Raw genomic sequence first — 13,906 nt, 5'->3', positions numbered from 1 at the left:
AGTGGAAATAATTATGATAGATAGGAGTAATTTCGGCACAATTTTAGAGTCATATAAAGTAATACAGGGTTTAGTGCAAGATCTACCAAACATTTGTGAATGTTCTGTATTTAAGAAAGAATAATTTGAGGAAAAGCTTTCTTTTCAGTGTGGGATTTAATAATGTATATGTGTATTATGTATACACAATATACTTGCATAAACAGATACATTTGAAATTATAGGGCTTCCCTGGTGGCACAGTGGTTAAGAATCCGCCTGCCAGTGCAGGGGACACAGGTTTGAGCCCTGGTCCGGGAAGATCCTACATGCTGCGGAGAAACTAAGCCATACGCCACAACTACTAAGCCTGTGCTCTAGAGCCTGCGAGCCACAACTACTGAGCTTGCATGCCACAATTACGGAAGCCCGCATGCCTAGAGCCCATCTCCACAACAAGAGAAGGCACCGCAATAAGAAGCCTGGGCTCCACAATGAAGGAGTAGCCCCTGCTCGCCTGAGCTAGAGAAAGTCTGCGCGCAGCAGCAAAGACCCAACACAGCCAAAAATAATAATAAATAAAATAAAATAAATAAATTTATATATAACAAAAAAGAAAGTATACTATTTATAGGAAAAATTTTGTCATTCCAGTTCTTGTATTTGAGCCAAATGTGTACTGTTTAAACATCCTCATTAAAAGTACATAGTTCTCACAGGAGATTGACCTAGTTTAATATAGAGGTTCCAAAGCATTCTTACATACATAGTATATCAAAAACTTTGTTAAAATAGTCTGGTTCTGCTTTGAATTATCCTGTATAAATTGTTTTTTCTTTTAATTAGAGAAATAAATATAAAGTAAGTGCAGGATAAACACTTATCTCTCTCTCGTATTTTAAAGATTACTCTGTGACTTTATATTTTATCAGGTTTAATGATATCCATGTACCAATCCGCCTGGAATGTGTGAAATTTGCTAGCCATTGTCTCATGAACCATCCTGATTTAGCAAAGGACTTAACAGGTACTGTATACCTATAATGGCAAATATTCCTAGATGCTCTTTGGTGAAAAAAATTGGTTTTATATATAGGGAAAAAAACCTTTTTATTTTTGGTTGTTTTTTGTGATTATTCTCAGTGAAGTCTTCTTGTTTCAGTTCATCATCATGGTGAAGCTACAGTTTTTACCTCCTAGTACCTACATAGGCTAGAAGCACTTACATAAAAAGTAGCATTATCAGAGACAATATCGGTTTCTTAATTTAAGAACAATTCTACAAGTATTTCAGGCATTTGGATTTGAACAGGTCTTGACTTTGAATAGATTATGGAACTTCAGTCGTCTTTAATATTTTGAGAACTTAGGTGAGAGTCATTAATTTATGAACTAATTTAACCATGCTTAATGGAGGTAACTTTTCTGAAATCTGTATATTGATGAGGTATTTCAGAACTTTGCATTTTTATAGTAATGAAAATACTGTGTATCTGACTGTTGCTGCTCTGTTAAGGTTTTTAAAGTTATGAAATAGTTCAGAGAATACGGATGAATACAGCAGCCACTGTCTTCCTCAGAAATGTTAGCATTTTGATGTATTAGCTTAGGAGTTTAAAAAAAGAAAGTAAATTGTAGATACAGTTGAAATGCTGTTCACAACTCCTCTCATTCCTACTTCTGTAGAGGGTAACCTCTCTATTAAATTTGTTGTGCATTCTGTTCATGTTTTTCTATCTATGTCACATGTGTATCTGTACATAAGTTATATATAGTATTCTTATGTGATTTGAAAATTTTATTGAAATAATTTGAATTTGATATAGTTGAACTTATTCCCACTATCTTGTGTTTTCTATTTTGCATGCCTATTCTTTGCTTCTTTTATTTCTGTTTTTCTTCTCTTCTGCCCAACTGATTAGTTTTCTTCTCATTTTTCCTTTTTTATCCATACGGGCTTGGAAGTTACATTCTCCTTCATGCTTTTACTGCATAGTTGATTAATAAAGTCTGAAATTAATCAGAACACTAGCTTCTTTCTGAGCAATCCAGGACCCTTGAATGGTTTACCCCTGAGCACTACCTTCCCATCTTTCATATTATTGCTTGTTATTATTTAGTTATTTACTCTTTTTAAAATTTTACCAACTTGTAGTACATTTTAAACTGCTTTTTCTGGGAGATATCCTGCTTGGAGAACCCTCTGTCTACCTGCTGACACCTGAACTTGGACTGCTCGCTGTGTGTGAGCTTCTGATTTATAGCATTCATCTTAAGATGATTTGTTCTTCCTCTCTCTTTTGCCTTCCCCCTCTCCTTCCCTTCTTTTCTCCCCCCTTCTGTGTGACCCTGAGTGTGTGTGTGCGCGTGCGTGCATGGGTGTGTCTGTGTATGTCTGTCTGTTTCTTCCTTTTCTCTTCCTCCTTCTCTTTTATCCTGGATGTTTCTTTTACTCTGGAGCACCCTTTTCTTGTGTTATGGGTACAGTATTCTCTGAGAATACTAATGATAGTATTTTGGAGTTTTCGTTTTCTTAAAAATGTCTGTTTCACCCACTTGTTTTTCCCACTTTTTATTTGCTTTTGTCTGTATTTTCCATGTTAGAGGCTTTCCTCAAATGCTTGGCAATCCATGACTGTCGGCTTTTATTAAGAGTGGGGGACTAAATTAAAAGCTGTTCAGAAAGCCCTGAGCGTATGGATGGGATTGTTCACTCTGAACTTCACTGTAGGGTGATCAGGGTGGGTTGTTTGTTGGAAAACCTTTAGTTTAGATACTTTCTCTTTGGCTATTCAGATTCCCCAGAAAAGAGTATCCTACCAGGAGTTTAATTTTAATTGCTTGTGTCTTTGGGACACCAAGTATTATTACTTTATTTTTTATTATAGAGTGGTATTTCATTGTATGAATACACCATAATTTGCTTATATCCATTTTTTTTTCTTTTGATGGATATCTGGGTTGTTTTTGGTCTGGGGTGATTATGATTAAGATTACAGTGAGTATTCTTGTATAAGTGTTTCTGTGGATTTATGTTTTTATTTCTCTTTGGAACTACTTAGGAGTAAAATTGCTGGTCATAGGGTAAATGTATGTTTAACTTTATAAGAAATGACCAAGTTCTGCATAGTAGTTATACTATTTCCCACTTGCACCAGAAATGTTTGAGGGTGCAGTTGTTCAGCATCCTTGCCAACATTTTGTATGGTCAGTCTTTTTGGTTTTAGCCATTCTCATAGGTCTTGATGTTTGTTCTGATTTTAATTTGCATTCTCCTGATGACTAATGAGATTAGTCATCTTTTTATGTGCATATTGATACATATGTTCTTTTATGAAGTATCTGTTTAAATTTTAAACCCATTCTTTTTTAATTGGCTTGTTCGTCTTTTTTTTTCTTGTTGATTTGTAGTAGTTCTGTACATAGTCTGTATCTTTTTAAAGTATTTTTTCCATAGTCAGAACTTCAGTGCATTGTTCACTCTTGGCTAAATAATAGATATTTTGTTTTTTTATAGCTGTCTGAAATATACTTTACATGTGAATAATTTCACCAATAACCTTTTTAGTCCTTCTCATTGTTTTGAATGTTTTGCTTTATCAAAGGATAGTGTACAGTTTCATTTTTTATGAAACATTTATCTTGTTATGTATTTCCTAGTCTCTAGCCTCCTGGCACATTTTAATTTTTAGAGTTGGCTAAAAGACAGATTTGAAAAATCTAGGGGTCTAACTATTAATGCAGATTTTCAACCACTCCATTCCATGTTTTCAGCTGCTGTCTTCATCTCTGCCTTTCTCATTGCTTGGTGCCTTGAATTTCAGGGTTCTTCTACCCTGGAAATGAGCTTGTCTATGGCTTTTCTTTCCCTTTTAGGTTTCATCCTTCTCTTTTGTCTCTGGGCATTTACCAGTCATCCATCTGCCAAAATTTTGGTGAGAAATCTCTTCTGCTATGATCTCTTCTCTTGTTACTTGTCCCTTTTAAAAGACATTTTCTGAGGGTTTCAGGAGTGAGCTGAAATAAATATGTTAAAAACATACATTTATCTTCTTTTCTCCATAGTGTGTTTGTGAGCTTCATCCTGTGCCTTCAGCCAAGTTTTGAGGGACGTAGCCATATTGGGAAGAGTATTGTTAGATGCTGCATCATGCTAACTGTTGAGAATTTCTTCTTTGTCCTGTTTTCTCTTCCTCTGCACAGTTAATATCTATAGGTTAATAGCTCTTGTGTATACCTGTTTAATATGAATGATTTGTTTTAGTGAAATGAGGATGTATCTGAAAATTGATGGTGTGTCATTGGTTTTTCCATTTTTTAGTGACACCTGAAATAATAATACATATTACATTTGAAACAAGTGCAGCGAAAGATAAAAACTCCTGTCTTTATCTTGAGGGGTAAATGAATTTGAGATATATTTAGCATGGGGCGTTTGAAATCAATACTAAAAATAACCTTGTTTTCTGTGATACATAAAATAATATTTCCATTTCTTCAGAAGTTTTTTAGCGACATATTGTCTTAAACACTTTTTGAAATAGTTCCTGTTAGTAGAGAATGCTCAAGGTGGAGGGGCTTAGGACGTGGGCATTGATTTTATGAGCTTTTGCATTATATTGTTAACTGTTAATTTATTGAGAAGTAAATCCATTCACAATCATAAGCTCTGTTTGTTGTTTATAGACATGGCTATGTATGTTACTCCAGGTCCAAACAACGAAATTTTATCTTACTGGTCATATAATTAAAAAGCTGAATAATAATTTATGTTCACTTGTGGTACCTCTTCTTTAAACCTAATATATCATTACTGAAGATTGTTAATTTTTTCTTTCAGCTTTCTCAGTGCCAGATCTGAACTTCCATGTTTTTGACTTTAAGATTCTCCTCTAGTCACTCGTAATTGTTAAGTGTTTCATTTCTTCTGTCTTCCCTTTGGCCTTCCTTTTAGTTCAGTTAAACAGAATTGCCTTATGGTCTTTCCTGTAATCCTATCTCTTGGCTGCCATTACCTTAATTTTACTCTTTCAATAACCTCACTAAGGGTTTACGTAGTTAAGGGACAGAAACTTGAATTCTCTAGCCTTTTCCGATTAGAACCACTTGACTTGAATATTTTAACCATTTAAAAAACAAAAGTGAAATATTTAACATTGATATACTTCTTGGTTCATTTATATGGTTTGTTGAATTAATGAGTTTAGGAACTCCTTAGTTAACTACCCTGTCCCACAAATGGGGAGGGGATTTACTCCTCAGTTGCATGTAAACTACTGTATTTTGCCTGAAGGACTGACCTTCTTTCCTTCTTCCTTCTCTTTCTCCCTTTCTCTCTTACCTACTCCTAATGTTTTTGAAATATTGAACCTTCTACTTAGGTTTTGTTTTTGTTGTGGTTTACTTTCAAAGATCTTATGCAATCTTTTCAAACATTTTAGTTGTCAAAGTTTCATTTTAATCAAATAAAATTTTATCTTTCAGAGTATCTTAAAGTGAGGTCACATGACCCTGAGGAAGCTATTAGACATGATGTTATTGTGTCTATAGTTACAGCTGCTAAAAAGGATATTCTTCTGGTCAATGATCACTTACTTAATTTTGTGAGAGAGAGAACATTAGACAAACGGGTAAGTAGGGTTAATAATTATTAGTAGGTTTGCATTTTGAATACTTGAAGTTTAATAGTATTTCATTTGAAAATATTGAGATTTAAATGTAATTAGCCCTTTTTGGGGGGGAGGCATTTTAATATCTAAAATAATGTTTATGAGAAGATTTTACTTTTTGTTACATTAAATTTTATTAGTTTTTCTTTATTAGGATTATTTGTTCTCATCCTCAAAATGGGTCAGCTCTAAATGGTAGAGTAATCAGATGTTTAACCTGTACACTAATTTTAGTAAGTGACCTTTGAAAAGGCCTCTGAACACAACTTCTCTTTTCTCTTTTTCCTTTCATATGGGTATCAGTTCATAGTCCTCTAGCTGATTGTATTATAATTTCTATGGAATGGAAAATACAAGATGTTTTCTTTTTTCTTTTAATTAATTAATTAATTAATGGCTGTGTTGGGTCTTTGTTGCTACATGCAGGCTTTCTCTAGTTGTGGCGAGTGGGGGCTACTCTTTGTTGTGGTGTGCAGGCTTCTCATTGCAGCGGCTTCTCTTGTTGCGGAGCATGGGCTCTAGGAGCGTGGGCTTCTCTTTTTGCGGAGCATGGGCTCTAGGAGCGTGGGCTTCAGTAGTTGTGGCGCACGGGCTCAGTTGCTCAGTTGCATGTGGGATCTTCCCGGACCAGGGATCGAACCTGTGTCCCCTGCATTGGTAGGCGGATTCTTAACCACTGCGCCACCAGGGAAGTCCCAAAAATGTTTTCAACATGGCAAAGCTAACCCCAGCAGAGCAGCATGCTTCGAGCCTATCTCCCATGACCCCAAATCTTCCTTCTAGAGCACTGAACAGCTCCACTCTTTAGTTAGTGGCTTCTGAAGAGGGCACTGTGTCTTACATTTGTATTCCATGTTGCCTAGAATGTATTAGGCACTCAGTAAGTGTTTCAGTGAATATTTATTCTCCCCTCCTCCCCTTTGCCTTTCCTTGATGGCATGGATTTTACAGACTTAGACTTAAGAGTAATTTTGGTGAAGGATGAAAATCTTTGGTGTATTTAGGGGTTAATAAGCAAAGAAAGTGGGAGGCCTCTTGGTAGATATTAATAGCTCTAACTAGGTAAAAACTTCACAACATTTTGAAAGTCACTTGTATGGTCGATTGTGCTGTCTCCATCATTTAATTCTCTCTTTGATCATGTGGGTTGTGGATGGAGAATACATGGACAGGAATTGCATGGTTTTCCCTCCAAATCTATAGGTATTCAGAGCAACTTATTTTAGTTGATAAATTTAGACTTGTTGTTATTGAATATTTCAGTACGGTATTAAACAATGAAAAGGCCAAAAGCTGTAAAGAAGGAAAAGGAGGTTTGCATCATGGTAGGATAACAGCCTTCTAAGTGTTCAAGTAAACTTTTTCATAGTTAAACTTAGAATTTAAGCTAAGTATTTGTGTATTATTGGGATCATAATTCATGTATGTTTTTGATCATCATGGTGTGTTCATCATAGGACTGCTTGGTTCATTCATATAAATATTAATTGAGTACCAAAAAATAATTAAATATATTTATGTTACTGGCAGTATTAGAATATGCTCTATCTATATCTTTAAATTTTCCCTAAAGTAGCACTTTCGGGAATTAGAGATAAGATAGGGAATTGGAGATAAAGTTTTTACAAACATATTGAATTTTTATTTTATGAGTAAAGCTTTTGAAGTCTTTTATTTCAATATGTATGCAGTGGATGGATGAAATAAGGACTATTATTTACTGTAATTAATTGAAAGAGAAACCAAGAGAAAAATGTTGCTGTGAGTGACAGACTGCAAAGGAAAAATTAATAATCTTCGCAGATTCATGAAGTTCTTAATATTACTTACACCCTACTGATTATAGTGCTGTGTTTATGTAAAATTTAAGATTAAACTCATACCAAGATAATTAATGTTAGGTATACTATAACAGATATGTATTTATTTTAGAAAATAGTTGAATACCTTTATACCTGAACGTCTTTGCCAGATATACAAAATGAACCACTGATGTGTCTTTGCATTCAGCATCTGATAAAGCCATTGTCATGTATACCTTTAATACACGTATGCTTAATATAGACCATAATTTGGAAAAAACTCTATAAGGAATAGCTCACAGTTTATCCACTTAACTGTCTTTGCCTTTTACAATTTGGTAGCATGCTTTCCCTCACTCATTCTAAGTGACATTAAGTAGATTGTGATTGAGTTTTGTTTTTTAGGGATTGGTAATGGGTATAAGATATCAAAGCATTAAAATTCTTTATACACGTTAATAGATGTCTGTGCTTGACATAGTAGATATATTAAAATGATAGTTGTGTTTTTTCATACAGTCATTACAGATTGACATCCAGGAACTGAGGTATGATGAAAATAAATTGTATAAAGTAAATAAAAAAACTGGGAAACTAGACTTTACTGAATTAATATAACGGAGGCATTTTTAAATTACGAGAAAAATTTTTGTTTTTTTTAAGTGGAGAGTGCGCAAAGAAGCCATGATGGGACTTGCCCAGATCTATAAGAAATATGCTTTACAATCAGCAGCTGGGAAAGATGCTGCAAAACAGATTTCATGGATCAAAGACAAATTGCTACATATATATTATCAAAATAGTATTGATGATAGGTAAGTTAAAGACACCACATGTAAAATGTTTAGTGCTTTTGGTATTATATAACTGTTGTTGAGCTGTTGTTTTAGGCTAACTATTTTCTTTATAACTTTAAACTCCCTCCTCAGTTTTTACTGCAAATTAAAGGTAGTGAGTGACTAGTTGCTTTCCCACCAAAGCCATAAATGAAGTAGTAATGTACATATAACTTTAGGGATGGATACGTCTTTTATGGTCATTTTCGTATACTGTGTTTTAACAGAGTAATATTTGAAAGTAGGAGTGTATGTAATTATTTAAATTTTGTTTCATAGATAATTGTGTTATAAGGATTCACATTCATTTTTTCAAATAAAATTAAAATAAGTATACAACCTTTGGATTTAGACATTTTAAATACAAACAATTCCTACTCAAGGCTAAAAAAACTAGTTTATAAATTTATATAAAAACACATTATCTGAATATAATCTTTGTATTTTTCTATTCCAGTGTGTAAGGTTAGATCTTATATGGAACCTAGCGATTTAGTAGTTAGTAGAACTGTAAATTCTGCTTGCAGTCTGCATTGATTTGATGAATTTTTAGTGGGGTCCAAATGATCTTGCTTATTAACAGGTGAGAATGAGAAAATTAAGAACCAGTAGGACATCTTACAATTTTAAGAGGTATGGGAAGCAGAAACTGAGTATCTTAGGTTGATATTATCTAAGAGACTTTATAGTTATTATTTTTAGAAAATTGACGTTTTTAAGCTTTTTGAGCGTGTGGCATCAGTGCACAGAGATTTGCATTATGGTTTCATAGCCCACCCCCCACCATTTAATTTTTCTTTTCTCCTTTTTTTCTTTTTTTTACTTTTATCTAGGTCTCTTTTCATGATGATCACTACAAAAAGTCAAGAATCTTAAACATTTCTTTATGGTTAACTTATAGATGTTTAGAATTTGTCACTTGGAAGGTTCTGGTGTAGTTTTTTAACCCTTTATTATTTAGCCAATGAAATTGAGTCCCTGGTATATAACTTGCCCAAGGTCATGCAGAAGTAGTTAATCTTAGTTAGGTATAAGACTGTTTCCAGTACATCCAGCTAAAATTTTTTCTTTGGCTCTTCTTCTTATAGAAAGAAATCTTTGATTTGGAAATCTCATCTCTACTCAGAAAGAAGATGCTCTTTTATATGTGTTCTTTATGTGTTTTGGAAATTTACATACATATTTAATACGTACATTTAAAGAAATTAATATAGTACTTTATGTTTTTTCGTAGATTGCTTGTTGAACGGATCTTTGCTCAATACATGGTCCCCCACAATTTGGAAACTACAGAACGGATGAAATGCTTATATTATTTGTATGCCACACTGGATTTAAATGCTGTGAAGTATGTTTCAAATGTTAAACTCTGTTCTTTCCGTCTTTTGCAGTATGTTGGATTTTATGGAAAAGAAAACAACTGTATTTTTAAATGTCAACAATTTATGTAGTGCAAACATTGTTTAAATGGTCAGACACAATAAAATACTTGGATAGGATATTTTTTCAGAAAGTACTGCTATTAACATGAGATTAACAAGGATTTTTGTAACTAATTAAAAAACAGAGCTGATTGACATGGAATCTTTTAGGATTTAGTTTTTCTCTCTCCAGATTTTCATATTGTTGTCTCAAGAAATGCTGATGTACCTTTTGTTTTTGTTTGTATTCCTTAAGGCATTAGAAAGGTCCATATTGTGAAATTAGTACTTTCTTATTTTCACCTGATACTGATTTGAATTATAGAGTAGGGCAGTAGGATACATATTTCTGTGCTGCATAGCCTCAACATGGTGTTATAGTTTGATATAAAGGTAAGCACAAATACATTTTTATGACCATGTTTCATTCAAAAAGTGCTTTTGTATGGCTTTGTAGGGAATTGGCATTTTGGACATGGGAGAGGCATTGCTAATTGAATCGTACTGAGGCTTAGGAAATTGAGGCCTAGAGATGGATATGCTCTAGGTTTCAGAAAGTTTAGATCATCAGTATTCCAGTGAATGTGTAACTTAATCCCCAGCTAATGGGGATTAAATATTCAGAAATTAGAAGTATACGGAGCTGTATATAATTTTCATTCCTACCACAGCTTAATGGGACTTTTAACTGCACTTCCCACATGGAAATTATTATGTATGCTATTTATATCTTTCATAGGAATGTTGAGAAAAAGGGTTGTAGGGGGAGAAATGTACATTTCTTGATACCCACTGTACTTCAGGCACAGGAATATGTGTTAACTGTGGCTGCTTTTCTGCTACAATTGGCAGAGTTGAGTAGTTTCAACAGGGACCTTATGACCCACAAAGCTTATAATATTTACTTTCTGGCCTTTTATAGGAAAAGCTTGGAAACTCCCAGTATAAATGATTTTTTTTTCTGTTTTACACATGATGAGCTGAATCCCACAGAGATCAGTGAACTTGCACAAAATTACACAAGTAATAAGAGACAAAGCCAGAATTTTTTTTTTTTTTTGCGGTACGTGGGCCTCTCACTGCTGTGGCCTCTCCCGTTGCGGAGCACAGGCTCCGGACGCGCAGGCTCAGCGGCCATGGCTCATGGGCCCAGCCGCTCCGCAGCATGTGGGATCTTCCCGGACTGAGGGCACGAACCCGTGTCCCCTGCATCGGCAGGCGGACTTTCAACCACTGCGCCACCAGGGAAGCCCCAAAGCCAGAATTTGAACTCAGTTCTTCCTGGTTCCAAAGCTCATTCTTTTTCCACTGCGTATAGTAAAATATGTTACCTCTATAATTAATTGTAAAACATAAAATTTTCATATGCTAGCATCTGTGGAATTGTAATGCATCCTTTTCTTCATGGTGCAGTTGATGGCCTCTTAGAATGGATGAGATAGGATATGTATATATCCCATTTGAAACAACCTATTTAAATCACACCCAATCTGGACTCCTTGACTCAGTTCAACTGTCATTCAGGAGTAAAAATGAATTAAAGACACTTGCAAGCAAAAAATGAGAGTTCACCACTCATAAATCCTACTTGAAAAAATTACTAAAGAATAAAAAAGGAAATTGAATCCAGAAGGAAGGAATAGGATAAAGTTTTCTTTACAAGGGGTTGGGGTCTGGATTAAAAAGTAGGTTATCATCTAGGCTGATATTGTGCCAGTGTACACCACTGCAATGATATGTGAACTCTTTTGAGAGTCCCTAGGATACCCTGCCCCATGCCAGGGTAGACCCTGTCAGATAACAACATGTTAAGATGGCAGGTAAAGTGTTCTAATGTTCTTTTGTCATATAAGAGTGAGGACAGACATGTTGATTAATTAGACCATGAATCAAGTGTGCATATTAAAACTTTGAGTCACCCCTAAAAAAATAGAATTCGAATGTATAACTTCTAAACCCATAGGAGCAAAAAATTAATGAAAACCTTAATACCAGAAGTGGAAAAGAAAATAAAAAATAATTGAAAATAGAATACACAAAACATAAATAGCAGTTTCAAAACTAAATATTTTTATCAGATAGCATTCATCACTTAAATGACAAGTCCATTTGATTGAATTAAAAAGAAAAAATGGTGACATAGGAGATATACTGGAAGATAATGTCATGGAAAAGCTGAAAGTAATTTCCAATCTGTGGATCAATTGATTCTACAGAAATGGTTGGTGAGTGAATGAGTATTTATCTCTTTTAAGTTAAAATACTTAAAAGAGAGAGAGAGAGAGATAATGTTTTTAAAATTACTTTTTATTTTAATCAACTTCTTGGAATTAAGTGACCAACTATACACCTAGTGCTTCTTAACATTTTATTACTTACACTTTAACTTTACATTTATCTGTGATTATTTTCTCCAAAAGTCTTTACACTTATTATCATGAAGTATTTAATGCACACAAATCATGAGTTTTGAAGCATAGTAATAAAATAAAACTATGTATGAACTTGTGAACACTTCTCTCTTTCATCCTCCTATCTTCCTCCCAGAGGAAACCACTAGCTTTAATTTTGTGTTTCTCATTTCCTTTTAAAAAAGTTTTATCATATGTATGTATGTATCCCTTAATAATATATTTTTAATTTTTGCTTGTTTTTGAACTTTATGAAAACGGAATAATTGTGGGTATACTCTTCTGTGACTTGTTTTTTCACGCCACTCTATTACGTTCCTAAGCTTCATCTACTCTATATGTATAGCTTGTGGGTCATTCATTTTCACTGTGGTACTGAATTACTTTGTCATTAAACCACAGTTTTATTCCATCATCTTGGCATTGCAAATCTGAGTCAGTGCAAAGAATGGACATTTGTGTCTTTCCATTTTTTTAATAATACAAATAGTACTACTGTGAACATTTTTCAATTTAGTGTACACATGCAAGGGTTTCTCTAACGTATGGTTATGAATGGTTCTCAAATTTGGCTGCACATTGGAATCACGTGGAGAGGTTTAAAAAATACTGACACATGAATCTCATCCTCAGAGATCGTCATTTAATTTTGTCTGGAGTGTAGTGTGGGCATTGGGGTTTTTAGGAAAGCGTTTCTGGAGATTGTAATGGGTAACCAGGGTTTAGGATCACTGGTATACAGCTATGACTGGAATTGCTGAGGATGCACATTTTCAGCATTATAAACTAGTCAAATTATTTCCCAGTATAATTATACTAATTTATACTCTTACTCCAAAACATTATCAGGCATCTTATTTTTTGCCAATCTTTTGGGGGTCACATTTTTTCTCATTTTTTTCATTGGTCTGAATACTAATAATATTGATGTTTTACTTAATGTTTCTAATTTCACCACAGTCCTCTGTATATAATACTCTGTATTATAACACCTGTCCTACTTCATTCATTTACCTTACCATTCTAGCCCAGAAAGTCATTTGAATTTTTGTGACCTCTAATTAGTTTGAAAAGTATTTTAAAATAGCTGCTTAGGGGGCTTCCCTGGTGGCGCAGTGGTTGAGAGTCCGCCTGCCGATGCAGGGGACACGGGTTCGTGCCCCAGTCCAGGAAGATCCCACATGCCGCAGAGCGGCTAGGCTCGTGAGCCATGGCCGCTGAGCCTGCGCGTCCAGAGCCTGTGCTCCGCAATGGGAGAGGCCACAACGGTGAGAGGCCCGCGTACAGCAAAAAAAAAAAAAAAAATAGCTGCTTGGCAGGCGGGTTCCTGCTAAGAACTTGTTTGGTAAGGATTTTTCTTATTTACTGAAAGAGCCATATATTTTATTCTATATCTGTGTTCTTTTGGGGAAGACAAAATACTTCCTATATTTTAGACTTTTTGATGTGTACCCACTTTTGGGTAAGTCCCTAGGTTAACTGTAAGTATACTGATTACTGGAAAGGAGAATAGAGGCAAGCTTGGGTACTGTCTGATCATGGTGTGTATTTCTACTTCCCCCAAGTTCCCCAGAACAACTGTCAGTGACAAGAGTAAGTGGTAGTATCAGGTGTCCTGGTTGTGATCTTCTCTTTCATTGATCAGGCTCTCATCTAGACAGTTTTGAACTGTGGAGTCTGATGGGTAATTTGCCAGTTGGGAGTAGAAGGTTGGAGGAGAGTTTCTCTTCAACATTTGGACAGGTTTCTGACTGCAGCCCAATGGTAGTCGTTTGTTTCTTTGAACTG

The 13,906-nt window shown here is 34.7% G+C and overlaps 1 protein-coding gene across 7 annotated transcripts in view; it reads left to right on the top strand.

Annotated features, from left to right (window-relative positions):
- Positions 1-13,906, top strand: part of PDS5B (PDS5 cohesin associated factor B) — a 197,610-nt gene that overhangs the window by 98,663 nt on the left and 85,041 nt on the right. For all 7 annotated transcript variants that reach the window (XM_067713457.1, XM_067713456.1, XM_067713458.1 and 4 more), the window contains exons 10-13: positions 912-1,006; positions 5,464-5,609; positions 8,114-8,265; positions 9,521-9,634. In XM_067713457.1, coding sequence (XP_067569558.1) covers positions 912-1,006; positions 5,464-5,609; positions 8,114-8,265; positions 9,521-9,634 — 507 coding nt within the window. The remainder of the gene's footprint in view (positions 1-911; positions 1,007-5,463; positions 5,610-8,113; positions 8,266-9,520; positions 9,635-13,906) is intronic.

This window comes from Pseudorca crassidens, chromosome 18 (genome assembly GCF_039906515.1).
Source record: "Pseudorca crassidens isolate mPseCra1 chromosome 18, mPseCra1.hap1, whole genome shotgun sequence".
In the NCBI taxonomy this organism is placed as follows: Eukaryota; Metazoa; Chordata; class Mammalia; order Artiodactyla; family Delphinidae; genus Pseudorca; species Pseudorca crassidens.
This window is presented reverse-complemented; position numbering and strand designations above follow the sequence as displayed.